The 26,260-nt window shown below is 44.2% G+C and overlaps 1 protein-coding gene across 5 annotated transcripts in view; it reads right to left on the reverse strand.

The window, feature by feature from the left end:
• Positions 1 to 26,260, reverse strand: part of PLCB4 (phospholipase C beta 4) — a 563,803-nt gene that overhangs the window by 44,757 nt on the left and 492,786 nt on the right. For 4 of the 5 annotated variants that reach the window (XM_063918575.1, XM_063918577.1, XM_063918574.1 and 1 more), the window contains 2 exons: positions 9,947 to 10,062; positions 7,729 to 7,804 (listed from right to left, as the gene is read on the reverse strand). The exons of the other annotated variant lie outside the window; for it this stretch is intronic. In XM_063918575.1, coding sequence (XP_063774645.1) covers positions 7,729 to 7,804; positions 9,947 to 10,062 — 192 coding nt within the window. The remainder of the gene's footprint in view (positions 1 to 7,728; positions 7,805 to 9,946; positions 10,063 to 26,260) is intronic. 5 annotated transcript variants of the gene reach the window in all.

Here is a 26,260-nt window from a genome sequence, read left to right on the forward strand (position 1 = left end):
TCATTGTCAATGCGTTGCACACTGCCTGCAGTTCCAGAATATTGATTGGGAGCAGAGACTCCTCCTTGGTCCACCGACCCTGAGAAAAGTGTTGTTCCAACACCGCACCCCAACCTCTCAGACTGGCATCCGTCGTCAGAAGGACCTGGTTGGATATCCAGAAAGGACGGCCCCTGCTCAATTGTTGGTCCTGCAGCCACCAACTCAGTGACAGGCGGACCTCCGGAGAAAATGAGATCATGTGAGATCTGATCCGGTGAGGCAGGCCGTCCCACTTGGTCAGAATTAACTTCTGCAGAGGGCAAGAGTGGAACTGAGCATACTCCACCATGTCGAAAGCCGAGACCATGAGACCCAGTACTTGCATTGCCAAATGTATCGACACTTGCGGACGAGATAGGAAGCATTGAATCCTGTCCTGAAGCTTCAGGACTTTCTCCTGAGACAGGGACAACCATTGGTTGTGAGTGTCCAATAACGCTCCCAGGTGTAACATGCTCCGAGCAGGAACCAGGGAGGATTTCTTCCAGTTGATCAGCCACCCGTGGGCTTTCATGCACTGGACCGTCAGATCGAGATGACACAGGAGAAGTTCTGGGGAATTTGCCAGGATCGACAAATCGTCCAAGTACGGTAGGATCCTGACCCCTTGACGGCGGAGAGTAGCCTTTATGACCGCCATTACTTTGGTGAAGACTCGGGGAGCCGTTGTCAAACAAAGGGGTAACGCCCCCGAAATTGGTAATGCAGGTTGCCCACCGCAAACCGCAGGTACTGTTGATGAGATACCGCAATAGGAATATGCAGGTAGGCATCCTGTATGTCCAGGGAGACCATATAGTCCCCAGGCTCCATGGTCAGAACAATAGAGCGCAGAGTTTCCATACGAAACTTGGAGACCCGCACATGCTTGTTCAAGGACTTCAGATTGAGGATGGGCCGCGAGGACCCGTTCAGTTTCGGGACTAGAAACAGCGTGGAATAGTACCCCTTGCCTCTCTGAGCCAGAGGCACCTGTATCACCACTCCTGTGACCAGGAGGGAATGTACCACTGAGTGCAACGTGTATTTGCTTTTGCCGGATCCAGAGGCATATCTGTCAGGCAAAACCGCTGCGGGGGACGATTCTTGAAAGGTATGGCGTAACCTCGAGTGACGACTTCCCTCGCCCAGGCATCTGAAGTGGTCTTCAACCATTCCTGGGCAAAACCTAGAAGTCGGTCCCCTACCCTGGGATCCCCCAGGGGGAGGCCCGCCCCGTCATGCGGCAGGCTTGTCAGTTTTGGAAGCTGGCTGACGGGCAGCCCAGGCACGCTTTGGTCTGGGCTTGTTTGGTCTGGAAGCACGAGCTTGCTTTGGGTACGCCTGACCTTTTGCTTTACCTAGAGTACGAAAGGGCCAAGGGAAAGTACTTTTAGCCTTCTGTGCGGAAGGAGCGTTACTAGGCAGGCAAGCTGTTTTAGCCGTAGCCAGATCAGCCACAATCTTATTTAGGTCTTCTCCAAAGAGAATGTCTCCTTTGAAAGGAAGCACCTCCAGGGTTTTCTTGGAATCCAAATCCACCGACCAGGATCTCAACCAAAGGATGCGTCTGGCCAAGACGAATGCAGTAGCAGCCTTGGCCGTGAGCACCCCAGCATCGGAGGCCGCCTCCTTAAGGTACAGAGAAGCCGTGGCAATATATGAGAGACATTGTCGAGCATACTCAGATGCGTCACCAGACAGTTCTGCCTCGAGTTCCTGAGCCCACGCCTCAACAGCTTCAGCAGCCCAAGTCGCTGCAATCTTTGGCCTATGCACAGCCCCCGTTAGGGTATAAATCGCTTTTAAACAGCCCTCCACACGTCTATCTGTCGGTTTCTTCAGAGAGGTGACGGTAGTTACCGGCAGAGCAGAGGAAACAACCATACGCGCCACATGAGAATCAACAGGCGGAGGTGTTTCCCAATTTTTACACACCTCCGTAGAGAGAGGATAGCGAGACAACAGTCTCTTATTCTGTGTAAACTTTGTCCCCCGATTTTTCCAGGATTCCTGATGTATGTCAACCAGGTGTTTAGAGAAGGGTAAAGCCTGTTTAACAACCTTCTTATGTTTAAACCTATCCGGTTTCTTGGAGACAGTTTCAGGCTCAGAATCATCAGACACTTGAAGAATGAGCCGAATCGCCTCAATCAAATCCGGGACATCCACGAATGTCTTTCCTTCCCCATCTGAAACGTCAGCGTCAGTGTCATCGGGTCACTATATGCACCGCCCTCCTCCGGGGACGTGTCGGTTAAAGCCGTGGATTGGGAGGAGGTAATGGCCCGTTTAGAATACGACTTAGTCTTAGGCGGGTGATAGTGAGACTTAGATTTTGTCATAGATCAGTTCAAATGCTGCAGCTGAGTGGAAAGCTGATCCACGCATGGCGGGTTCATAGCAGGGACCATAAACTGCTGCAGTGGCACAGATGGTCCCACAAGGGGCGTCAATTTAGTCACAAGCGTGCTTAGCAATGTGGAGAATGTAGCCCAAGGCGGATCCTGTGATGCCCCAAGCACTACTGACCCACTGGGGGGTAATGAACCCCCTGAACCTAAACTCTCAGCTGCTAAATTATCCTCAGTTGCGTCAGCGGCCTCACTACCACGCAGTGTGGGAGAGGCCCCAACGTCGTTGCCACGTGTAGCAGACATAACTATGTGTACAATAATGGGCAACCCGGTACAAGGTGTAGCAGCACTATACCTAGAAAGAACACTCAGACGGCACAGACCGGAGGTTCAATAGATATAGAATATATGGTGACTATAAATCACAAGCAAAAATACCCCAACAGTATATTTTGTGATATAATCCTACATTGAAACACTTGGTCCCCTCAGGTATAGCAATATAGGAATAGCACGCTGAGTGAAATACCCTGCAATAAGGCAACCACGCAGCAGCTACATGCACACACAGATATATAGTCACAAATGTACCATGCAGACATTATGTACCATGAACTGCACTGGACTAGCAATACAAAGTAATACTCGGTATGGCTATATGTGATAACAATAGATATAACAAACACAGTAAACACTGGATGTATATCACAGGGTATTTGTACCACACAACCCTGAATGTACGCACTCTTTCTTAACTAACACAGTCGCAGTGACAGGTAGAATACTCAAGTGTCCTGTAGGAAGCGCAGCACTGGCAGTCAGGCGGTTCCACAGAGGAGGATTTGCTCTAGCAGTCCCAGGAACAGCAAGGCTCAAGCTGAAATGACTGCTGACCAGGAGTGAAGGAGAAGGAGGCAGCTCCAGGGCGGGAACATTGTAGAAATGGCGCCCTGGGCCTGGGGGGAGGGGCCTCAGGTCCGACCTGCTCCCACGGCATTCCCACCGGGTGTGCGGGCAGAATATAAAACGGGGGAATTATACTAAATCCCCCTGACCTGGGCCCTGAATAATACCCTGGTGGCTAGTGGAGCAAGCTGCCCAGTAATCAGTGCCCATGCCAGCGCGCGCGTGGCCCACTTCCTATGGCCGCGCTGGATTGCGGTAAAATGCGGCACAGGAGCCCCTTACCTCCCCCTTTGACTGCGGCCCCGCGATTCCGGAGACGGCGGCGTGTGTATGACTAACAGTTAGAAGAAGAAGTCTCCGCTGCAGTGACCCGGCAACTCCGGTGCGGGAGTATACAGCGCCGCTGGGGGTGATGGAGCTGCACGCTGAAAAGTCTCTAAGACTTTACCAGCAGCAGCCCTTGAAGTCTTCAAACAGAATCCACTGTTCAGTCTATGTATATTACTTTGAAAAATGATGCTTAAGGCAGCCACCTGTAAAGTGCCTGCATACTGCAAGGCACCAACTTACAAACTGAGCTCACTGGCATGGAGGCAGGGTTATAGAGGAGGCGGCGCTGTACATCTTGGGAACAGTCAAAAGCTTTGAGCCTGTTGGTGCCTCGGATCAAGATCCTATTCTACACCCCAATGTAATTCCTTGTGGAGCCCAGTGTACCCCGCAGTAGAAATAAACATAAATCTTTTTACACTCAAATAATTTCTATCTAAAAATGGTGACACTGCTAATGTACACTGTTGCTTTTAATAAATAGGTGACATAAATAAGATAATTTTCTGGCAAAGTGAAAGTTTTGAGAATGTTACCTGCTCAAAGGTGGTGTTATTTTTATATTAAAAAAACAAATCTAAATGTATATTGTAAATGCTATGAATCTCTTTAATATATTAGTGAAATATAAGTTTTAAATTTACTTTAATGTTCCAACAAAACAAAATAAAGACTAAAGACGTAAAACAGAAAGCTAATGTTGGTGAAATTGTTAAGGGGGGTACTCACTGAGCGATAATCTAAGCAATCTGACTAGATTGCTTAGATTTTAAGCATGATCGCTCCGTGTGTACCCCCTACAGCGATAGCGATGCGCAGCCCCGCGCATCGCTATCGCTAGGCCAATCTAGCAGGTCGCTCATTTCACCCGCTGGGTGAAATGAGCGCCCCCCCCGTCTCCCCCCGCACGCTCAGCACACATCTCTCCCACATCTGCCCGTGAATACGGGCCTTTAGTTTAGCGGTAAATAATACTCAATTTTCTAAATTTACATATCTATTTACATATTTGCCATCATTTCACCAGAAAATTAATATACTCTGTCCATTTATGAACAGTCGAAGATTTCCTTATTAATGTAAAACATTTTAGGGAAAACTTCTAGAAAAACATTAATGGCGCAAATCGAAATAAAAAAAAATAAATTTAAAAAATAAAAGATTCAGGAATTCTTCACTGATTGTTTTACCATCAGGGCTTCATGTCTGTGATGTTTGAGAAATGTACATCAGTGATAGAGGAAGAACAATTTGGCCAACTACCATGAGCTGTTGTCGTTATTGGTCAATATTAAATAAATTCAAATGTTTTTAAAACACAATTTTCAAACGATTTACAATTCATTCAGTGCCAAGCAGAGGGAAGGGAAAGGGAAGCAAGTGTGAAGCAGCTGCTAACAAGTGCAACAAGTTTTAAACCCTTGTGAAACTGGAGAATGTGTGGGGGGTATTCAATTAGGGCCGCTTATTCGCCTAGGCAGGAGTGAAAAACATGTGAATCATCGAATCCACGTGTTTTTTGCACCTACACAAACATGGTCGGTTTTCACCGATTTTGAGGCATTTTTCACCAATGCCTTTTCGCTACAAAAAAGAAGTGAAAAGGTTTTGGTGAAAATGCCTTAAAAATGGGTGAAAACGGCCCACAATTGAATACGCAGGGGGGGGGGGGGGGGGGAGGGGGTGAATTCAATAGCTCTGAAATTGACGGAGCTAATTGAATACCCTCTAAGGTTATGAAATGCTAGAATTAAGCAAAGACCTTACAATGTGAACTGCAAATGACCTTTAATCAGATGTATGTTTGTATTTTTACTCTGTAGTATTTATTTGATTTTTTTGATCAAACAAATAACTTGTACAAAACTGTTGGCAAGTACTAAAGATTTTTTCATATTAAAGTTATAATAATGTGCCGTAGTTTACATTTAATCATAATGCTGGCATGCCCCGGTTCAATTGTAATATCTAACTTTTCAGAGTTAGATTCTGTGTGAGTCCATATTTGGTGAAGCTTTACCAAAATGTCTCAAAAACAATCAGATGTTGGCAATAGTACCCAATCAAGCTATAGACACATAATCCACCGCAGAATGTACTAGATAAATGATTGCTGCAATCTGATTGCGGTGGGTGACAATTCCACATTTCCAGTTTAAGAATTTTAGTAAATCTGCCGCTAAACAAGTTGATATTGGGATGACAGAGACTGTCTTACAATATTTAGTAATGAAGACGGAAACATGGGTTGGCTTTCATAGGGAAGTAAAATCTGCTCACATGAAATACTAAAACTCCAGCCAAGCACGACAACATTTGACTGTAACCTAGAAACAGGTATAATCACAGTAGGATGCTCTTGTAGGAATAGTGTTATATAAAAACAAGACACAATGTGACCCAGCAAAGACAGGGAATGCAATACTGAATTTACAAAGCAAAAACGTTTCAGGTAATGATTATTTGAAAGTACGTGATATCTGATTGTGATATGGGATGTTCCTAATAAACCGAACATGCACATTCAATGTACTTTTCAAATGTGTTTTTAGATCAAGGTCAAATTTAACCAAAAATTATTCCCCTGATAGTTAGAGGTAGATTTTACATGCGCAAAATAAATAAACCACACGTGTTACTCATGATTGTACAGAGTGATAGATAGAAACTGGCACCAACACATAGAGGAGGACACAGCAAACACAAGCCACCGAAATTTTAAAGCTTTTAATGAATGCCATAAAGTACAAGCACCAAAAAGTTGATGACAAAGCCTTACACCGCAGTTTTCAATATACTAATCTAGTCCCAAAGTATTCCATTTATTGTAAATATTTTTCAATATTTACATATTTTTTATTAACACATTTAAATTCTCAGATTTATTTTATTTATTTAAATGTTCAGATATGAACAAAGAGATAAAACAAGCTGTTCAGTGTTACCCTGATGGTCCACTGCAGCTATGTAAAAAAATGTTTTACCTCTCCACTCCATAACTGACAGCGGAATGTTCCCTTGCATATTTACAACAGTGGGGAAGATGTCCCAAACCTTCTATAGAAGACAAGTGAGGATGTTGACCATAGCGACCAATCAAATTCTTGCTATTACTTTATAGAATGTGCTATAGTTGATTGGTTGTTCACTGTCCTCCGCAGAAGGTCTGATACATCTCCCCCAGCCTCATACAAATCCAATGATTCTGCAGGCATCAGTAACTGAAATAACTGGTTCTGCCCCTGTGTATGAATCATCCAATCAACACAGTGCATTTCTGCCCAGTAAGTCTCCAAAACTATCATTCAAATTCTGGGGGGTATTCAATTAAGTGCCGTTTTTTCGACTGGTCTAAAAAAAAGCACTAATTCGACACATGGTATTCAATTGCGGCGTTTTCGTCCATTTTTTTAATCCATTTTCGCCCATGCCGTTTCATTTTTTTTTTGTGTGTGTGTGTAATTGGCATGGGCGAAAATTGCTCCAAAAATGGGCAAAAACGCCTGCAAATTCGCCAAAACACATGTACCAGTGGTGAGTTCACCGATACACGTGGTTTTCGCCAGTGCCGGATTTTTCGACCAGTCGAAAAAACAGCACAGGCATTGAATAGGTCGAATGTAAATTCGACCTAAAAAAGGGCGAAAAGTGATGTTTTTTTCGAATGATCGAAAAAAAACAAAACTCGGTACTAATTGAATACCCCCCTCTATCTGCCCAGCAAGAGATGCATCTTAGTTCTACTTTGGCAATCTATAGATATATATTAATGACAATTAAAGGCATTAATTGCTCTTTAGCATACAAATAGCAGGATTTTTTCTTTAGTCATGCTGCCCATTTATAATGTTACTGTCTAATACTGAAAACTGCTTTGCGGCTCGGTAATACAGTGATTACAGTGGAAAAAAAATTACAAATAAAAGATTCTTCTTGCACACAGGTATAGATGAATAGTTATTCCAACCCATCTCTACCTGGTGGTGTGATGGAGTTTAAATCTTAGTGCAACAAGTGCAGTTAGTTGTGGTCATTTTATGTTAATTAACGAGTGATCAACGTGCGAAGAGTCCGAATGGGAAGCTAAGGTGAATGATGGTTGACGTTTTCTTACCTTGGAATTATGATCTGAAGTTAAAACCTGAATTTTATTTTCTGTTTCCTTCTTCATTTCAACACAGCTATTTCCTCTAAACAGCAAAATATGTTCCATAGTTAGATAGGTTTCTCTCCAGAATTTTTATACCACATATACCTGTTAGATGTTACCGTTAGCCTTTTTGCGTCATGCTATATTATTTTTTTGCTAATTTCTATATTTATAAAATATATATATATATTTTTTTTTTTTTGTTAAACATTAGCTAGACTCTAAATGGATATGAAGTTATTACTGTTTTCTGCTGCATGGAATTGCCTATATTAGTGTCTCGCTTAGTTCTTTTTTATTTTTTCGGTGACAACTGTTATCTTCTTTTAAAGTAAAGAAAATATAATGAATAATAATGAATGATAAAATGAATCCGCAGTATCCTCGCCCGTCCTAGCTGCACTGTGTTGCAAAAAAGACGTCCAACGCAAAGTCTCAACGGACCTGACGTGCCAAGATTGGCAGTTTGGCGCGACTGCAGCAAAGATGTATTCGGACACATCTGTACACAATAAGGGCCTTATAACAGTCAGAGAAAAGAGTAATTTGGGACTTTTTTCTGTCTCTACTTACCATATTTCACACTGCACATGTGCGTCTGTCTCAAGACTGACTTGGTATTACCTGCAACTACGGGGCTGAGACAGGGACTGTAAAGGGCTTGTAATCACAGGAAGTGGCATAAATGCAACTCAACCAAGCGCGCACTACAAACTTACAGTAAGGGCGTATTCTGAGCGTGTACTCTCAAGTTAAGACAAACATGGCTGCCGAAACAATTGCTCACCCTTGAAGGGATCTGGCTTGCGTCATCTCTGACCATGGTATAAGTGTAAAGTTGCTAGTGATGACAGTGAAGCTGCTTATGCGCTAATGATGACTGTGTCTGATTGGTCCAAATGAGAGAAACACGCTCATTCAGGGGCAGCTCAAGAGGTGGGGCTGCAGGTCAGTTCAAATAAATAGGGGAGCCACACCAACTGCCAGTGAGTCAGTTTGAAACGGCAGTTGGTGACAGTTGGTGTGTCTCTCCTATTTGAACTGACCTGTAACCCCTCCTCTGGAGCTGCCACTGCGCCCATTTATTTAAATACAGGAAAACAGCAGGAGCATTGCTTAAAAATCACTTTACACTACACGGAACCCTCATTGTACAGAAATAAAGTATGATCCCATAATGATATAAATAGGAAAAAAAATTACTTTCAAACTGTCCGATCATCAATTATTTCTCTCTTTATGGGAGATTTGTATAATTAATGATATTTGCGCTATTACTTCCTATGCACCACTCCCATGGGAGATGGGGAAGGGAGGACTTAGGTCTACCCAACTGTATAATCATGAATAATATCATTTAATTTATTCTTTGTCTTGTGGAGTATAATGAAATATGCAGCATCCATGATTACTAAGAAATACTTAGTTTTCCTACAAATTACTGGTAATCTCATACAGGATTGCTATTCTGATACTGAGGATTACTGGGAACAATAGGTTATAGCATAGACTATAAAAGATTTGTTATATAAGGTAAGTTAAAAGGAAATCTGCAGCGACTAAATGATATTGAGAAAAAGCATAATGATGACAAAAGAAAATTGTTCTTTTTTTATTTTACTCTAATTATAATCATTATCTTTTATCATATCAGGGGCGCCAGTAACTATATGTGAAGGACATTTTCTATCAATTTACGTAATTTAATGTAAAATCTGCGCCTGAAAAACTCAAACATTCTATACATACTATTAGCAGGAGCTAAGCTACAATTTATCTAACTTTTACAAAAACTATAACATTATACACGGGAATAAAAATCACAAATAGATGGTTGATAAATCCCATCTCTACACTCCCAGGTTTTTGCACAGATCAAGAAACAGTAGTGAATATATTAATTACAAATAGATTTTTAAATGATTTATTTACTTGTTATTAGAGTCATTTTAAATCAAAGCTTAGTATAATCAAGTTTTTTTCTGATCGCGTAAATTTAGGTTTATAAACGTTCTTGCTGTAAAGAACAATCTGACACCGTGTCCTTTTTTGTTTATTTACATTATTAAATATTCTGGTCACTGGAATCATCGGTACTATTATTAAAGGTGAATTATACTGACATTATTTTGTAGGCATTTATAGTTTTATAGCTGTTTTTTCCGCTGATCTTTGCTCTTACCCTTTCTTCTTGATTGCTTTTTCTAAGGTCTTCTCAAGAGACACCTTTTCTTTATCAAACTGTGCCACTATTTTGTCAGTTTGTGTGCAGTGCACCTTCTGCACGGTGCTGTGCTCCTGGAAAACAGTAGCTTTATTGGATTAGACAATTAAGCAAAACACTGGGCTGTTCACTTGATGCAGCGGAACATTCTGTATTCACTAGTATTCCGTGACCTCTTCCAGATGGACGCTGCGGTTACATGTCATCATTGCCAAGGTTGTGCCATCAAAGCCCAAACACAACATCTATTTTCAAAACAACGTCTGCTGCAGAAGAAGCAATGAAGCAATACTTGCCGCGTTACAAGAATATAGAGCTGTGGTGAATTAATTATTACAAAATGCTGCAAAAAAAAACAATGTACAAGCATTGGTTTTATAGAAAGGATTATGTAACATCAGGGAAGAGATCATGTTAGATTCCATTTTTATAATAGTAACTTAATATACAACGTTTACACAATGTAACTAATTAGCACTAAAGGTGAAAAGTACTGTGGAATAAAAGCTCTGCGGGAGATGTATCACTTAATATAGAGTAGAGAAGTAAAGGGCCCCATACACTAGAGCGATAATGCCCGATTTCAGCCCAATTCTGGCATTCGGCCTGATATATCGGCTGAAATCGGGCATTTTAGAGGTGTTCCCAAACCAATCCGATGCGCGTTCCCGTGAGCATCGGATCGGATCCTCCAGATTGAATGTGCTGCACATTCAATCTGGTCCGACCTGGGGGCATGGCTTGGGATCGCCAAGATATATTGTATGCAAATGGGCAGGATACGATGTATCTTGGCCGATCCTGCCCCTGCGATCACCTCCGACATGAGATCGTTGTAGTGTATGGGGCCCTTTACCCATAGCAACCAACCAATAAGATTCTATGCTTTTAAAGAATGCACTTTATAAATGGGCAACATCTCCACTGGTCCACTTCACCACACTTTACACTGCATTATACATCTCCCCAGGGTCTCTTAGGCGTTGATGTATCAAACCTTTTGAAAAGTGGAGAAGTGGCAAGTGGAGAAGTTGCCCATAGCAACCAATAAGCGTCTCACTATATTTTATACAATGTACTTGAGAAATGCTGTTGTTGCCATGGACAACTTTTCCATTCTTTAGAAGGCTTGCCACATTTCTTCCTTAAGGATTAAGGGGGTATTACTGCTCATTCTAGAACACTGCACCTGTCACAACCTGTGCAGTTCTTCTCTCCTGCCTGGGGTGTCGCTCTCTGCTCTGGTGCTTCTAGCACACTCTGGTCTGTTTTCTCAGTGCATCTGACTACAAGTGTCATCATCATCACCACTGTGCCTGACCTATACTAGGGGCTAAAGATACGTTTCCCAACAGGTGTTATACTCTGCATAGCCCACATTTGTGTGAACACGAAATAACTGGACTCTGCAAACGTAAGAACACCTTTTCCACCCCAGTTCCCACCTCGGTTATAAAGGCTAAAGGTCCACCTATGGATTTGCACTTATACATTTGCTCATTTTCCGAGCAATGCACAGCGCAAATTCTGGATAGTTACTCTATGCAAACGGTCATACATTCAACTCTCATCAGCCTATACATCTACTGTAGCTTTTGAGGTTAGATAGGGTCATAAAATAAAGTGTCAAATATACAGGTGTGACCATCTGTTCTATTGGAGATAATGTAACTAGCTGCTGACACATCTTGGCGTTTGCAAAAGTCCTGGAAAATCAGTCTGCGTCTACAGGATTACAGTACATGTACAACCGGAGTGAAAAAGTCCCTTCAAAACTCATCCTGCAACAACTGTTATTGCGTCCTTCATTCATTTTAACGGTTTCATTTATGTTCTGATTGTGGATTCCGCTTCACTTCTGTTTTAAATTGCTGATAATTATTTATCACTTTTGTGTGTTTATGAGTTTTTATTATATTGTTTGCAAAGCACTTAGCATGCAATTTCCAATATAAGACACCTGGAAGGTGCCAAAACAATCCCCTAAAAAGTATAATAGGCCCTACACACTGGGCGATATTACAGAAAGATATGAACGATCTAGTTCAGTGGTTTCCAAACTTTTTTGAATCACGGCGCCCTAGAATATCAGAATTTTTTTCACGGCACCCCTAGGCCAAAAATGTCTTATTGCGAAATTTAGAGAGAAATATTACATTAAGTAGATCGCGTTTATATGTCATCCTTAGGGTCAGTTGTGTGGTGAGGGACAAGATTTGCTTCTGTTTGGCCACATATGTTATGACTGGCAGCCACCAGCACTGGTTTTGCCTATTATATTGACCATGAATAATTTGAATTGGTCCTGGAACACCAACCCAGGGCACCCCTGCAAGTGTACCGAGGCACCCCAGGGAGCCACGGCACACATTATGCAAAAAGAACTTTAAGTGATAAATAGACAATCTGCGCAATGTAGGCTGCTCAATAGATATAGTACCAATTCTAAGTGTCTCTCCAGTACACTTGATATAGACAAAGAAGAAGAAAAAAGTGGACGGTACTAATTCACACAGTGCGCCACACAAAAACCAACAGAATAAAAGATGAAAGGATATAAAATTCAATAATACATCCCTCTTGTGTGTGTAGATAAATTCTTTTTCATGAGCTTTTGTCCTAATTCCGTCCCATCAGCACATGGGGAGAAAACAAATGATACAGCATGTGTGGTACAGTATAATTTAATCACACGTAAACTGACAAATCTTTAAAATTTATAAAAAATTTGTAAAAAAGGGGACAGTGAAATCCTAGATGCTAGGGTATTGTGGATAGATTGCACAATTACCAGAAAGGTATGAGAACCGGTGGAAAACAGTTCTCAAACAAAGTTCTTTAAAATATCACCAGCTTGGTCTTCCCGGGTAGACGGTCTGGGATGTTTTCATTCATTGCCTTGATAAAGAACCTAAGGACAGGTTCGAAACGCGTTGGCCCAATTTGGAACAGTGCACCCTAGAACTTCTGCTGTGGAGACGTGGGAGACCGAACTCTTGCCAGAAATCCATCCCAGACCGTCTACCCGGGAAGACCAAGCTGGTGATATTTTAAAGAACTTTGTTTGAGAACTGTTTTCCACCGGTTCTCATACCTTTCTGGTAATTGTGCAATCTATCCACAATACGCTAGCATCTAGGATTTCACTGTCCCCTTTTTTACAAATTTTTTATAAATTTTAAAGATTTGTCAGTTTACGTGTGATTAAATTATACTGTACCACACATGCTGTATCATTTGTTTTCTCCCCATGTGCTGATGGGACGGGATTAGGACAAAAGCTCATGAAAAAGAATTTATCTACACACACAAGAGGGATGTATTATTGAATTTTATATCCTTTCATCTTTTATTCTGTTGGTTTTTGTGTGGCGCACTGTGTGAATTAGTACCGTCCACTTTTTTCTTCTTAGCCACGGCACACAGTTTGGGAACCTCTGATCTAGTTCATTAATGAACGAGATACCATTCATATCTTTCAGTGTGGAGGCAGCAACGATGAATGATGCACGGCCCCGCGCTCGTTCATTGTTGGTGCCCCGTCGCTTGTGCATGCAGGCCAATATGGACGATCTCGTCCATATTTGCATACACTGCGATGGAGCTGGGTGACGGGGGGAGTGAAGAAACTTCACTCCCCCATCACTGCCCCCCCCCGCGGCCGGGTCACCAATCGGCCGTATCCGCCGTCGGGCAGCTCGGCGGCGGATCGCATAGTGTGTAGGGCCCTAAGACAAGGCATGGTTACTATCACTTCAGAGGACATGCAAAACAATAAATAAGTCATTTTGCAGGCAGAACAATGCTCTAATAAGAGTGGAGGGATGTTACGTCTGTCAGTTATCTGGTTTTCAATATTTTTATTCCATTTTGTCTGAAATGTAAAATAAAATCCTATTTTTTGCATGTTGATGTAGAAGTATGGACAGTCCTGTGCCGAACTTCCAAAAGTAAAGAACGTCTCTGATTGGTCTAGTTCTTCCTATAAGATGCAAACTGTGCACAGTACTCCTATAGGCTGTGGCATGCTGGCATACAGCTCATAGCTGAAATTTCCCCATTTACTGCATTTTTGTAAATTGTAAAGTGTAAGTGAACTCTATAGTAGACTGTGGTTACCTTCTGAGCCTACATCCTGCCCCGCTCACTGCCCCTCAATTGACTATAATGATAGGTTCTTGTGTACTGGGGGAGGGAGGGAGCCTCCAAGATGTTGGGCAAATCACTGGGCTGCAAGCTTTAGTTAACTCAACACATGCGTTTAGGACTATATTTTTGCTGAAGTAGACTATGCTATGTTATGGTTTATTATATATACAGAGATCTGCTATTCACAGACGATGGAAACAGTAGAGTCAATTATAGCACCCCCATACTATTAATTGGTACAATAGCAAGTTAATAACTTCATATGGATCGGACTCTGATGAAATCCAATGAAATAAACAAAAAATGCATAAAAAAGCACCATACTATTTTTTAAACCCATCATTGAGGAAATGTATGGGCGATGACCTGAAATTAGCACGTCAGAAGGTTTGATCTCTACTTAGGGAAGCAGCTGATGTACTAGAGGGGACCTCTGGGGTGTAGTATGGAATGCCGGCGGACGGGCTCCCGGCGACCAGCATACCGGCGCCGAGAGCCCGACCGCCGGCATACCGACAGCGTGGCGAGCGCAAATGGACCCCCACGAGGGAGAAAAAGTGTCGGTATGCCGGCTGCCGGGATTCTGGCGCCGGTATACTGTGCACCGGGATCCCGACAGTGGGCATACTGAAGACCACCCGGTAATGATGTATCAGTGCCAGTGATGAGGAAGAAGCAGAGTACAGCTAGAAGAGACAGTTGGCTCCTGCTTGGATGGATGCCATGGCTACTCAATCAGGATGCTGACATCCAAACGTCATTATCACAAATGTGCCAGCAGATGTCCCCACTAATTGAGAATAGAGAGATGGGCCCACTGGAGCGGAACCCACTGATGTACTGGTGTGGGGGTAACGGGAGTGGTGTAAATTAGACCCAAATGTGGAAATCCAATTCAATATGGTTGAATTCCCCCACCCACAAATTCATGGCTTACATTTTTATTTATTTTGTTTGTTTGCAATACTAAGAGCACGTATTAATGTTTGTCCTTGGTGGGGAAGGGTAATGAGACCAGCCAGTGGTTAGGAGCTTTCTATACTGTAGTCCATTTCTCAAGTCTGTCATCTGTACCATTCAGTCTGCCAATTTACTCAGTATGGGTAGACAAACCACCATGATGTCTTATTAAATACCTATAATACTATTCAGTACAATATAGGCTACATTGTTTATGTCAGGTGTTAAAATACACAAACTTTCACTGAAACTCCTAACAACCCAAACATGTTTGTTTTGAGTTCAAATTAGAAGTCAAATTAACATTTAGAATTATTTTCTATTATTTATAGAGGCTTCACATTATAACCTCTGTGTCAGCATCATATATATTCCCCGACAGATACTATCTCTTTGGCCCTAATGGAGAGTCATACACAACCATGGGCAAAGTGACAACTAGCTGGCTGCATCAGGCACAGGTTGCATGGGTAATAGGTGAGGGCTGGGCAATCCTCAGCCTCTATGGCTGGCTCGGGCCTCCAAGACAAACCCTGAAAATCAGTCCCCCCCCCACCTGGCTCATGTACCTAAAACCCCTGCAACATATTTAGGACACATCCCAACAGTATTTGATAGGATAGCTGACTGCAGTCATTCAAGTCCCTGTGACATGACTAGCTTTACCCTTCTGTATGATTCCACACAGTGCACTTCTGTAAAGTACTGCAAGTCTACAAGTCTGTCAGTCACTCTGTCTCTGCTCTGTTGGGGAAGACCCACTCTCATAACATAGTAACCAGCTGCACTGGAGAAACAGAGAGCACGGTGGACTTACGGTATATGTACTCCACCAATAATTTCACTGAATGCACACGCTGTGATATACGTAAATAGAGACTTAGGGCCTAATTCAGATCTGATCGCAGCAGCACATTTGTTGGCTAATGGGCAAAACCATGTGCACTGCAGGTGGGGCAGATGTAACATGTGCAGAGAGAGTTAGATTTGGGTGGGGTGTGTTCAAACTGAAATCTAAATTGCAGTGTAAAAATAAAGCAGACAGTATTTACCCTGCACAGAAACAATATAACCCACCCAAATCTAACTGTCTCTGCACATGTTATATCTGCCCCACCTGCAGTTGGTTTTCCCATCTGCTAACAAATTTGCTGCTGCGATCAGATCTGAATTAGGCCCTTAAATTGCTCTTTAACTTATTTAGCTTTAGCAACATGGTAAAACCAAAAGCAAAAAATGTTTTGTTGCCACACTGATCTTCATCAGACCTAGAAATACTGTGGCACACCAGCTGGACTATTCAAATCCCTCTAAACATTTCAATCAAACCATTTAAACAGAACTTATTAATTTTCTGTACCCATCCATCCCTCATTACCAACATGAATGACCCCAGTGTCTTATAGATGTGCCCACCTACATCTAGCCTCCCTGCACGTTAAATAGCCCAACATGCCGTGGCTTTACTTGGTAGTGCTAAGTGTCTTCTTGTGCGCCCTTCTCCATTAAATGTGTTTTATTCCAAAACGATGCGAATAGGACACACAAGCAACTCTTGCTGATTAAAATGATACGCGACATGCTTATATTCTGTGTGCAACCTTGGCTGTATCTGCATATGAAACGTTACCTTACAGTTTTCTCCTAGAAACCACTGTAACGTAGCATTTCGTATGCAGATACAGGTGCGGTCACACACAGAATATAGGCATGCCGCATATCATTTTAATCAGCAGAGTTTGCGTGTGTGTCTGTTTCGCATAGCGATGCGAATAAGAAACATTTTTGGCACAAAAAGATGCCCAGCCCTAACGAAGTAGCATGGAACCTGTCGGCTCACTCACGCCAGACATCTCCCGCTACGTGGCGTATTGAGGCAAGATGTATGAGGACACATCTCTCCCTTACATGAACACAGCTTACATACAATGCAAATATAGATACACAACCAAATATAAGTTTACAATACATACTCCCAGATTAGGGAAGAAACATGTTTATTAAATTTAAAAAAAAGCAGAATCTGAATATGAATATGGTGAATCCAGGGAAAGGACATGTAAAGTCCTCTAAGGCCAGAGATAAGACAGATGTAAGGTCCTGCAAGTGCTGAGGACATTAATGAGTCCTTGTCACTTACACACAGTGGATACAGCCAGAGCCAGCAAAAGACAAGAATGAAACAACACCACTGAAGTGTGCGGCACACTGCAGGAAGATTTATCAAACCTTCTTAAGAGGACAAGTGGAGTGTTGCCCATAGCAACCTTTATAGAATGTACTAGATCAGTGATGGGGAACCTTTGGCACTCCAGCTCTTGTTGAACTACACATCCCAGCATGCCCTGCTACAGCTATTTGGCCATGCTAAAACTGTAGCAGGGCATGCTGGGATGTGTAGTTCAACGACAGCTAGAGTGCCAAAATGTTCCCAATCACTGTACTAGATACATGATACTAGAATCTGTTTGTTGGTATGGGCAATATCTTCTCTTTAGAAGGTTTGATAAATCTCTCTCTTTGTTTTTCCGTAGTGAATTGATAGGCTGCACTCATATATTATGTACATAATTGCTGGCTCTATAGTGCACTGTTGGGCACACCTGGTATTTCATCTTACAGCATAAAAATGTGCTACAATGACAATATTATCAATAAACCATTATCTGTCATATACAGAATTTTACTCCCACGTTATTATACTTCACCTCTTTTACAATCACCTGCGGCAACATTGTGAATGCTAATCAGCTGGAGAGGTAATAAATATTCATAAGGATCTCATCACTAAGCTCTGTTATACTGGCCCTACACTAGGACAGGGATGGGGAACCTTGGCACTCCAGCTGTTGTTGAACTACACATCCCAGCATGCCCTGCTACAGTTTTAGCATGGCCAAATAGCAAAACTGTAGCAGGGCTTGCTGGGATGTGTAGTTCAACAACAGCTAGAGTGCCAAGGTTCCCCATAACTGCACTAGGACGACCAAAATCCGATCCGATTCCTGTCACGATTTCCATTTAATTCCCCTGGGAGCTCAGGACACGCGATGTGGGTTTTTTTTTTTTACACGCTGTGCATACGATGAAGCATGTGATCTATCGGGCGATCATATGCCTCACAAAAAGCACGTGATCACCTTGAAAGGAATGCCACTTAAAATGACACCGATTGAACAATCCATCGTATGTGCATAAAATATGGTGTGATGTGCATACGATTACGACGGATAATATGGGCTGCGCGTATGATCATTTGATGCGACACACTCACTGGCCGCGCATCGTATCGTAATAGTACCGAAAACATGTAAGATGTGCATAATAAGCGTCGAATGACACCTCAAAATCGTACATTCGTATCCGATATCGCACTAGTGTATGGTCAGCGTAAGTACCATCTCCTCGTACCTCCTTATTTAATCTGCTGCTTTTGATTGGATGCAGGCCGTACAATAAGATGAACATATTCCCTGTAATGCTGGACAGTATGACCTTGGGCCAAAGTAAATTTATGTACCTGATAACATGCAGTAAGGGTGCTGTGATTGTCATTGGGGTCTGTGTCTCTGGGAAGCATTAGCATCAAAGGTCCTTATAAAACAAATAATGCTTCTCTAGTCATTGTGTCTGAGAATGCAGAAACTTTATTTAGGTCATTGCACACTGTGGGACTGATGCAGAGGTAATGGAAAGCCGGTCCTGCAATGTACCGTGGGTGACTTTGTACTGTGCATGCTCTGGAGCTCACTGTATGCAACTATGGGCTGTGCTGAACCATATGCCAACCAGTTGCATCTCCCCTTGTGGGTGAAGGGTGGTAGGTGGGTGGTAATGGGGAATGTGCAGAAAGGCAGAGGGTGCGTGATGACAGCATTGTGAGCTGGGGGGGCTACACATAATTATACCAGTCTGTTAAGTAAGGGATAAAGCTGGTGCACTCTGATGATGACATCTATGTGACTCAAGCGTATGCATGAAGTCGACGAGTGATTAGTTGAACTCTGCAGACTGGTGAGTATCCGCATTTAGGGGGTTATTCAGGTTTGTTAGCAAACCAATAATGCACACTAATGGGCAAAACTATGTGCACTGCAGGTGGGGCAGATGTAACATGTGCAGAGAGAGTTAGATTTGGGTGGGTTATAGTGTTTCTGTGCAGGGTAAATATTGGCTGCTTCATTTTTACACTGCAATTTAGATTTCCGTTTGAACACACCACACCACACCACAATCTAACTCTCTCTGCACATGTTACATCTTCCCACCTACAGTGTAACATAGTTTTGCCCATTAGTGTGCATTATTGGTTTGCTAACAAACCTGAGTAATGCTTTTTTGGGGGGTAATTCAGAGTTGATTGCAGCGGCAAATTTGTTAGCAGTTGGGCAAAACCATGTGCACCGCAGGTGTGACAGATATAACATGTGCAGAGAGAGTTAGATTTGGGTGGGTTATTTTGTTTCTGTGCAGGGTAAATACTGGCTGCTTTATTTTTACACTGCAACTTAGATTTCAGTTTGAACACACCACACCCAAATCTAACTCTCTCTGCACATGTTATATCTGCCCCCTGCAGTGCACATGGTTTTGCCTATTAGCTAACAAATTTGCTGCTGCGATCAACTCTGAATTAGGGGGTCACTCCGAGTTGATCGCTCGCTAGCTGTTTTTAGCAGCCGCGCAAACGCCTAGTCGCCGTCCACAGGGGAGTGTATTTTAGCTGTGCAGGTGTGTGAGTGCTTGTACAAAACCAGTACAAAAACAGTTTGTACAGTTTCTGAGTAGGTCTGAACTTACTCAGCCACTGCGATCACTTCAGCCTGTCCGGACCCGGATTTGACGTCAGACACCCGCCCTCCAAACGCTTTTACGCGCCTGAGTTTTCCCAAACACTCCCAAAAAACGGTCAGTTGACACCCATAAACGCCTGCTTCCTGTCAATCTCCTTGCGATCGGCTGTGCGAATGGATTCTTCATACAATCCATCGCCCAGCAATGATCCGCTTTGTACCCGTGCAACCCGCCTGCGCATTGCAGTGCATATGCATGCGCAGTAGTGACCTGATCGCTGCGCTGCGAAAAAAAACGGCAGTGTGCGATCAGGTCGGAATGACCCCCTTAGTTCCTTGCAAGCATTTAGTTGGGTGCAATTACGGCCAACTTGTTTTCAACTCTGCAAATCCACAGTGTGTCTAATAGGCCCTACACACTGGGCGATAATACTCAAAGATATGAATGATCTCGGTCATTAATGAACGAGATACCGTTCATATCTTTGAGTGTGGAGGCTCCAGCGATGAACGATGCGCGGCCCCGCGCTCGTTCATCGCTGGTGCCCCTGTCGCTTGTGCATGCAGGCCAATATGGACGATCTCGTCCATATTTGCTTGCACTTCTATGGAGCTGGGTGACGGGGGGAGTGAAGAAACTTCACTCCCCCACGTCACTGCCCCCCCGCCGCCGGGTCGCCCGTATCCGCTGTCGGGCAGCTCGGCGGCGGATCGCTCAATGTGTAGGGCCCTTAAGAAGTGAGAGCAATGAATGGACTGTCAATTAAACACAGCAGATATAACATGTGCAGAGAGAGTTAGATTTGGGTGGGTTATATTGTTTCTGTGCACATGGGTGGTCATTTCGAGTTGTTCGCTCGTTGCCGATTTTCGCTATATTGCGATTAGTCGCTTACTGCGCATGCGCAATGTTCGCAGTGCGTCTGCGCCAAGTAAATTTGCTAAAAAGTTAGGTATTTTACTCACGGCATAACGAGGATTTTTCATCGTTCTGGTGATCGGAGTGTGATTGACAGGAAGTGGGTGTTTCTGGGCGGAAACTGGCCGTTTTATGGGTGTGTGCGGAAAAACTTTGCCGTTTCTGTGAAAAACGTGGGAGTGGCTGGAGAAACGGGGGAGTGTCTGGGCGAACGCTGGGTGTGTTTGTGACGTCAAACCAGGAACGAAACTGACTGAACTGATCGCAGTGGCAGAGTAAGTCCCGAGCTACTCAGAAACTGCTAAGAAATTTCTATTCGCAATTATGCGAATCTTTCGTTCACAATTCTGCTAAGCTAAGATTCACTCCCAGTAGGCGGCGGCTTAGCGTGTGCAATGCTGCTAAAAGCAGCTAGCGAGCGAACAACTCGGAATGAGGGCCATGGTTTTGCCCAACTGCTAACAAATTTGCTGCTGCGATCAACTCTAAATTAGGCCCATAGTTTGTGGTTCATAAAATAAGAATTTACTTACCGATAATTCTATTTCTCGGAGTCCGTAGTGGATGCTGGGGTTCCTGAAAGGACCATGGGGAATAGCGGCTCCGCAGGAGACAGGGCACAAAAGTAAAGCTTTTACAGGTCAGGTGGTGTGTACTGGCTCCTCCCCCTATGACCCTCCTCCAGACTCCAGTTAGGTACTGTGCCCGGACGAGCGTACACAATAAGGGAGGATTTTGAATCCCGGGTAAGACTCATACCAGCCACACCAATCACACCGTACAACTTGTGATCTAAACCCAGTTAACAGTATGATAACAGAGGAGCCTCTGAAAGATGGCTTCCTAAACAATAACCCGAATTAGTTAACAATAACTATGTACAAGTATTGCAGATAATCCGCACTTGGGATGGGCGCCCAGCATCCACTACGGACTCCGAGAAATAGAATTATCGGTAAGTAAATTCTTATTTTCTCTATCGTCCTAAGTGGATGCTGGGGTTCCTGAAAGGACCATGGGGATTATACCAAAGCTCCCAAACGGGCGGGAGAGTGCGGATGACTCTGCAGCACCGAATGAGAGAACTCCAGGTCCTCCTTTGCCAGGGTATCAAATTTGTAAAAATTTACAAACGTGTTCTCCCCTGACCACGTAGCTGCTCGGCAGAGTTGTAATGCCGAGACCCCTCGGGCAGCCGCCCAAGATGAGCCCACCTTCCTTGCGGAATGGGCCTTAACAAATTTAGGCTGTGGCAGGCCTGCCACAGAATGTACAAGTTGAATTTTGTTACAAATCCAACGAGCAATCGACTGCTTAGAAGCAGGTGCACCCAACTTGTTGGGTGCATACAGTATAAACAGCGAGTCAGATTTTCTGACTCCAGCCGTCCTTTAAATGTATATTTTTAAGGCTCTGACAACGTCCAACAACTTGGAGTCCTTCAAGTCGTCTGTAGCCGCAGGCACTACAATAGGCTGGTTCAGGTGAAACGCTGATACCACCTTAGGGAGAAAATGCGGACGCGTCCGCAGCTCTGCCCTATGTCGAATGGAAAATTAAATAAGGGCTTTTATAAAACAAAGCCGCCAGTTCAGATACTCTCCCGGCCGAAGCCAGGGCCAGTAACATAGTCACTTTCCATGTGAGATATTTCAAATCCACATTCTTTAGTGGTTCAAACCAATTGGATTTGAGGAAATCTAAAACTACATTTAGATCCCACGGTGCCACCTTAGGCACCACAGGAGGCTGTATATGCAGTACTCCTTTGATAAAAATCTGGACCTCAGGGACTGAGGCCAATTCTTTTTGGAAGAATATTGATAGGGCCGAAATTTGAACCTTAATAGATCCCAATTTGAGACCCATAGACAATCCTGATTGCAGGAAATGTAGGAAAACGACCCAGTTGAAATTCCTCCATCGGAGCACTCCGCTGCTCGCACCACGCAACATATTTTCGCCAAATACGGCGATAATGCTTCGCGGTGACTTCCTTCCTTGCCTTTATCAAGGTAGGAATGACTTCTTCTGGAATGCCTTTTCCTTTTAGGAACTGGCATTCAAACGCCATGCCGTCAAACGCAGCCGCGGTAAGTCTTGAAAAAGACAAGGACCCTGCTGAAGCAGGTCCCTTCTCAGAAGTAGAGGCCACGGATCGTCCGTGACCATCTCTTGAAGTTCCGGGTACCAAGTCCTTCTTGGCCAATCCGGAGCCACTAGTCTTACTCCTCTTTGCCGTATAATCCTCAATACCTTTGGTATGAGAGGCAGAGGAGGAAACACATATACCGACTGGTACACCCAAGGTGTTACCAGCGCGTCCACAGCTATTGCCTGCGGATCTCTTGACCTGGCGCAATACCTGTCCAGTGTTTTGTTGAGGCGAGACGCCATCATGTCCACCATTGGTTTTACCCAACGGTTTAATAGCATGTGGAAAACTTCTGGATGAAGTCCCCACTCTCCCGGGTGAAGGTCGTGTCTGCTGAGGAAGTCTGCTTCCCAGTTGTCCACGCCCGGGATGAATACTGCTGACAGTGCTATCACGTGATTCTCCGCCCAGCGAAGGATCCTGGCAGCTTCTGCCATTGCCCTCCTGCTTCTTGTGCCGCCCTGTCTGTTTACATGGGCGACTGCCGTGATGTTGTCCGACTGGATCAACACCGGTCTTCCTTGAAGCAGAGGTTCCGCCTGGCTTAGAGCATTGTAGATTGCTCTTAGTTCCAGAATGCTTATGTGAAGAGACTTTTTCAGGCTCGACCACACTCCCTGGAAATTTCTTCCCTGTGTGACTGCTCCCCAGCCTCTCAGGCTGGCATCCGTGGTCACCAGGATCCAATCCTGCATGCCGAATCTGCGGCCCTCCAATAGATGAGCCTCCTGCAACCACCACAGAAGGGATACCCTTGTCCTCGGCGACAGGGTTATCCGCAGGTGCATCTGAAGATGCGACCCTGACCATTTGTCCAACAGATCCCTTTGCATGGAATCTGCCGAAAGGGATTGCTTCGTAAGAAGCTACCATTTTTTCCCAGGACTCTTGTGCATTGATGTACAGACACCTTTCCTGGTTTTAGGAGGTTCCTGACCAGGTCAGATAACTCCTTGGCTTATTCTTCGGGAAGAAAAACCTTTTTCTGAACTGTGTCCAGAATCATCCCCAGGAACAGCAGACGAGTTGTCGGCATTAATTGGGATTTTGGAATATTCAGAATCCATCCGTGCTGCTTTAGCACCTCTTGAGATAGTGCTAAACCCATCTCTAGCTGTTCTCTGGACCTTGCCCTTATTAGGAGATCGTCCAAGTATGGGATAATTAATACGCCTTTTCTTCGAAGAAGAAATATTATCTCGGCCATTACCTTTGTAAAGACCCGAGGTGCCGTGGACAAACCAAACGGCAGCGTCTGAAACTGATAGTGACAGTTTTGTACAACGAACCTGAGGTACCCCTGGTGTGAGGGGTAATTGGAACGTGGAGATACGCATCCTTGATGTCCAAGGATACCATAAAGTCCCCTTCTTCCAGGTTCGCTATCACTGCTCTGAGTGACTCCATCTTGAACTTGAACTTCTTTATGTACAGGTTCAAGGACTTCAGATTTAGAATAGGCCTTACCGAGCCATCCGGCTTCGGTACCACAAAAAGAGTGGAATAATACCCCTTCCCTTGTTGTAGAAGAGGTACCTTGACTATCACCTGCTGAGAATACAGCTTGTGAATGGCTTCCAAAACCGTCTCCCTTTCTGATGGGGACGTTGGTAAAGCAGACTTCAGGAAACGGCGAGGTGGCTCTGTCTCTAATTTCAACCTGTACCCCTGAGATATCTGCAGGATCCAGGGATTTACCTGCGAGTGAGCCCAATGCGCGCTGTAATTCTTGAGACGACCGCCTACCGCCCCCGAGTCCGCTTGCGAAGCCCCAGCGTCATGCTGAGGCTTTTGTAGAAGCCGGGGAGGGCTTCTGTTCCTGGGAAGGAACTGCCTGTTGCTGTCTCTTCCCTCGTCCTCTGCCTCGTGGCAGATATGAATAGCCCTTTGCTCTCTTATTTTTAAAGGAACGAAAGGGCTGCGGTTGAAAGGTCGGTGCCTTTTTCTGTTGGGGAGTGACTTGAGGTAGAAAGGTGGATTTCCCGGCCGTAGCCGTGGCCACCAAATCCGATAGACCGACCCCAAATAATTCCTCTACGCATCGCCTGTCCACTGTCGTGTCCATAAAGCTCTTCTGGCCGAAATGGACATAGCACTTACCCGTGATGCCAGTGTGCAGATATCTCTCTGTGCATCACGCATATAAAGAAATGCATCCTTTATTTGTTCTAACGACAGTAAAATATTGTCCCTGTCCAGGGTATCAATATTTTCGATCAGGGACTCTGACCAAACTACCCCAGCACTGCACATCCAGGCAGTCGCAATAGCTGGTCGTAGTATAACACCTGCATGTGTGTATATACCTTTTTGGATATTTTCCATCCTTCTATCTGATGGATCTTTAAGTGCGGCCGTCTCAGGAGAGGGTAACGCCACTTGTTTTGATAAGCGTGTTAGCGCTTTGTCCACCCTAGGAGGTGTTTCCCAGCGCTCCCTAACCTCTGGCGGGAAAGGGTATAAAGCCAATAACTTCTTTGAAATTAGCAGTTTTTTATCGGGGCACCCCACGCTTCATCACACACGTCATTTAATTCTTCTGATTCGGTAAAAACTACTGGTAGTTTTTTCACACCCCACATAATACCCTGTTTAGTGGTACCTGTAGTATCAGCTAAATGTAACATCTCCTTTATTGCCAAAATCATATAACGTGTGGCCCTACTGGAAAATACGGTTGATTCATCACCTTCACCACCGGAATCAGTGCCTGTGTCTGGGTCTGTGTCGACCGACTGAGGCAAGGGGCGTTTTACAGCCCCTGACGGTGTTTGAGGCGCCTGGACAGGCACTAATTGAGTGTCCGGCCGCCTCATGTCGGCAAACGACTGTTTAAGCGAGTTGACGCTATCCCGTAATTCCACAAATAAAGGCATCCATTCTGGTGTCGACCCCCTAGGAGGTGACATCCTCATATTTGGCAATTGCTCCGCCTCCACACCAATAACGTCCTCATACATGTCGACACACACGTACCGACACACAGCAGACACACAGGGAATGCTCTATACGAAGACAGGACCCACCAGCCCTTTGGGGAGACAGAGGGAGAGTCTGCCAGCACACACCAAAAAGCGCTATATATGACAGGTATAGCCTTATGATTAAGTGCTCCCTTATAGCTGCTTTTATATTAATATATTGCCATTTATTTTGCCCCCCCTCTCTGTTATACCCTGTTTCTGTAGTGCAGTGCAGGGGAGAGACCTGGGAGCCTTCCTGACCAGCGGAGCTGTGACAGAAAATGGCGCCGTGTGCTGAGGAGATAGGCCCCGCCCCTTTTTCGGCGGGCTCGT

This window comes from Pseudophryne corroboree, chromosome 4 (assembly GCF_028390025.1).
Source record: "Pseudophryne corroboree isolate aPseCor3 chromosome 4, aPseCor3.hap2, whole genome shotgun sequence".
Classification (NCBI taxonomy): domain Eukaryota; kingdom Metazoa; phylum Chordata; class Amphibia; order Anura; family Myobatrachidae; genus Pseudophryne; species Pseudophryne corroboree.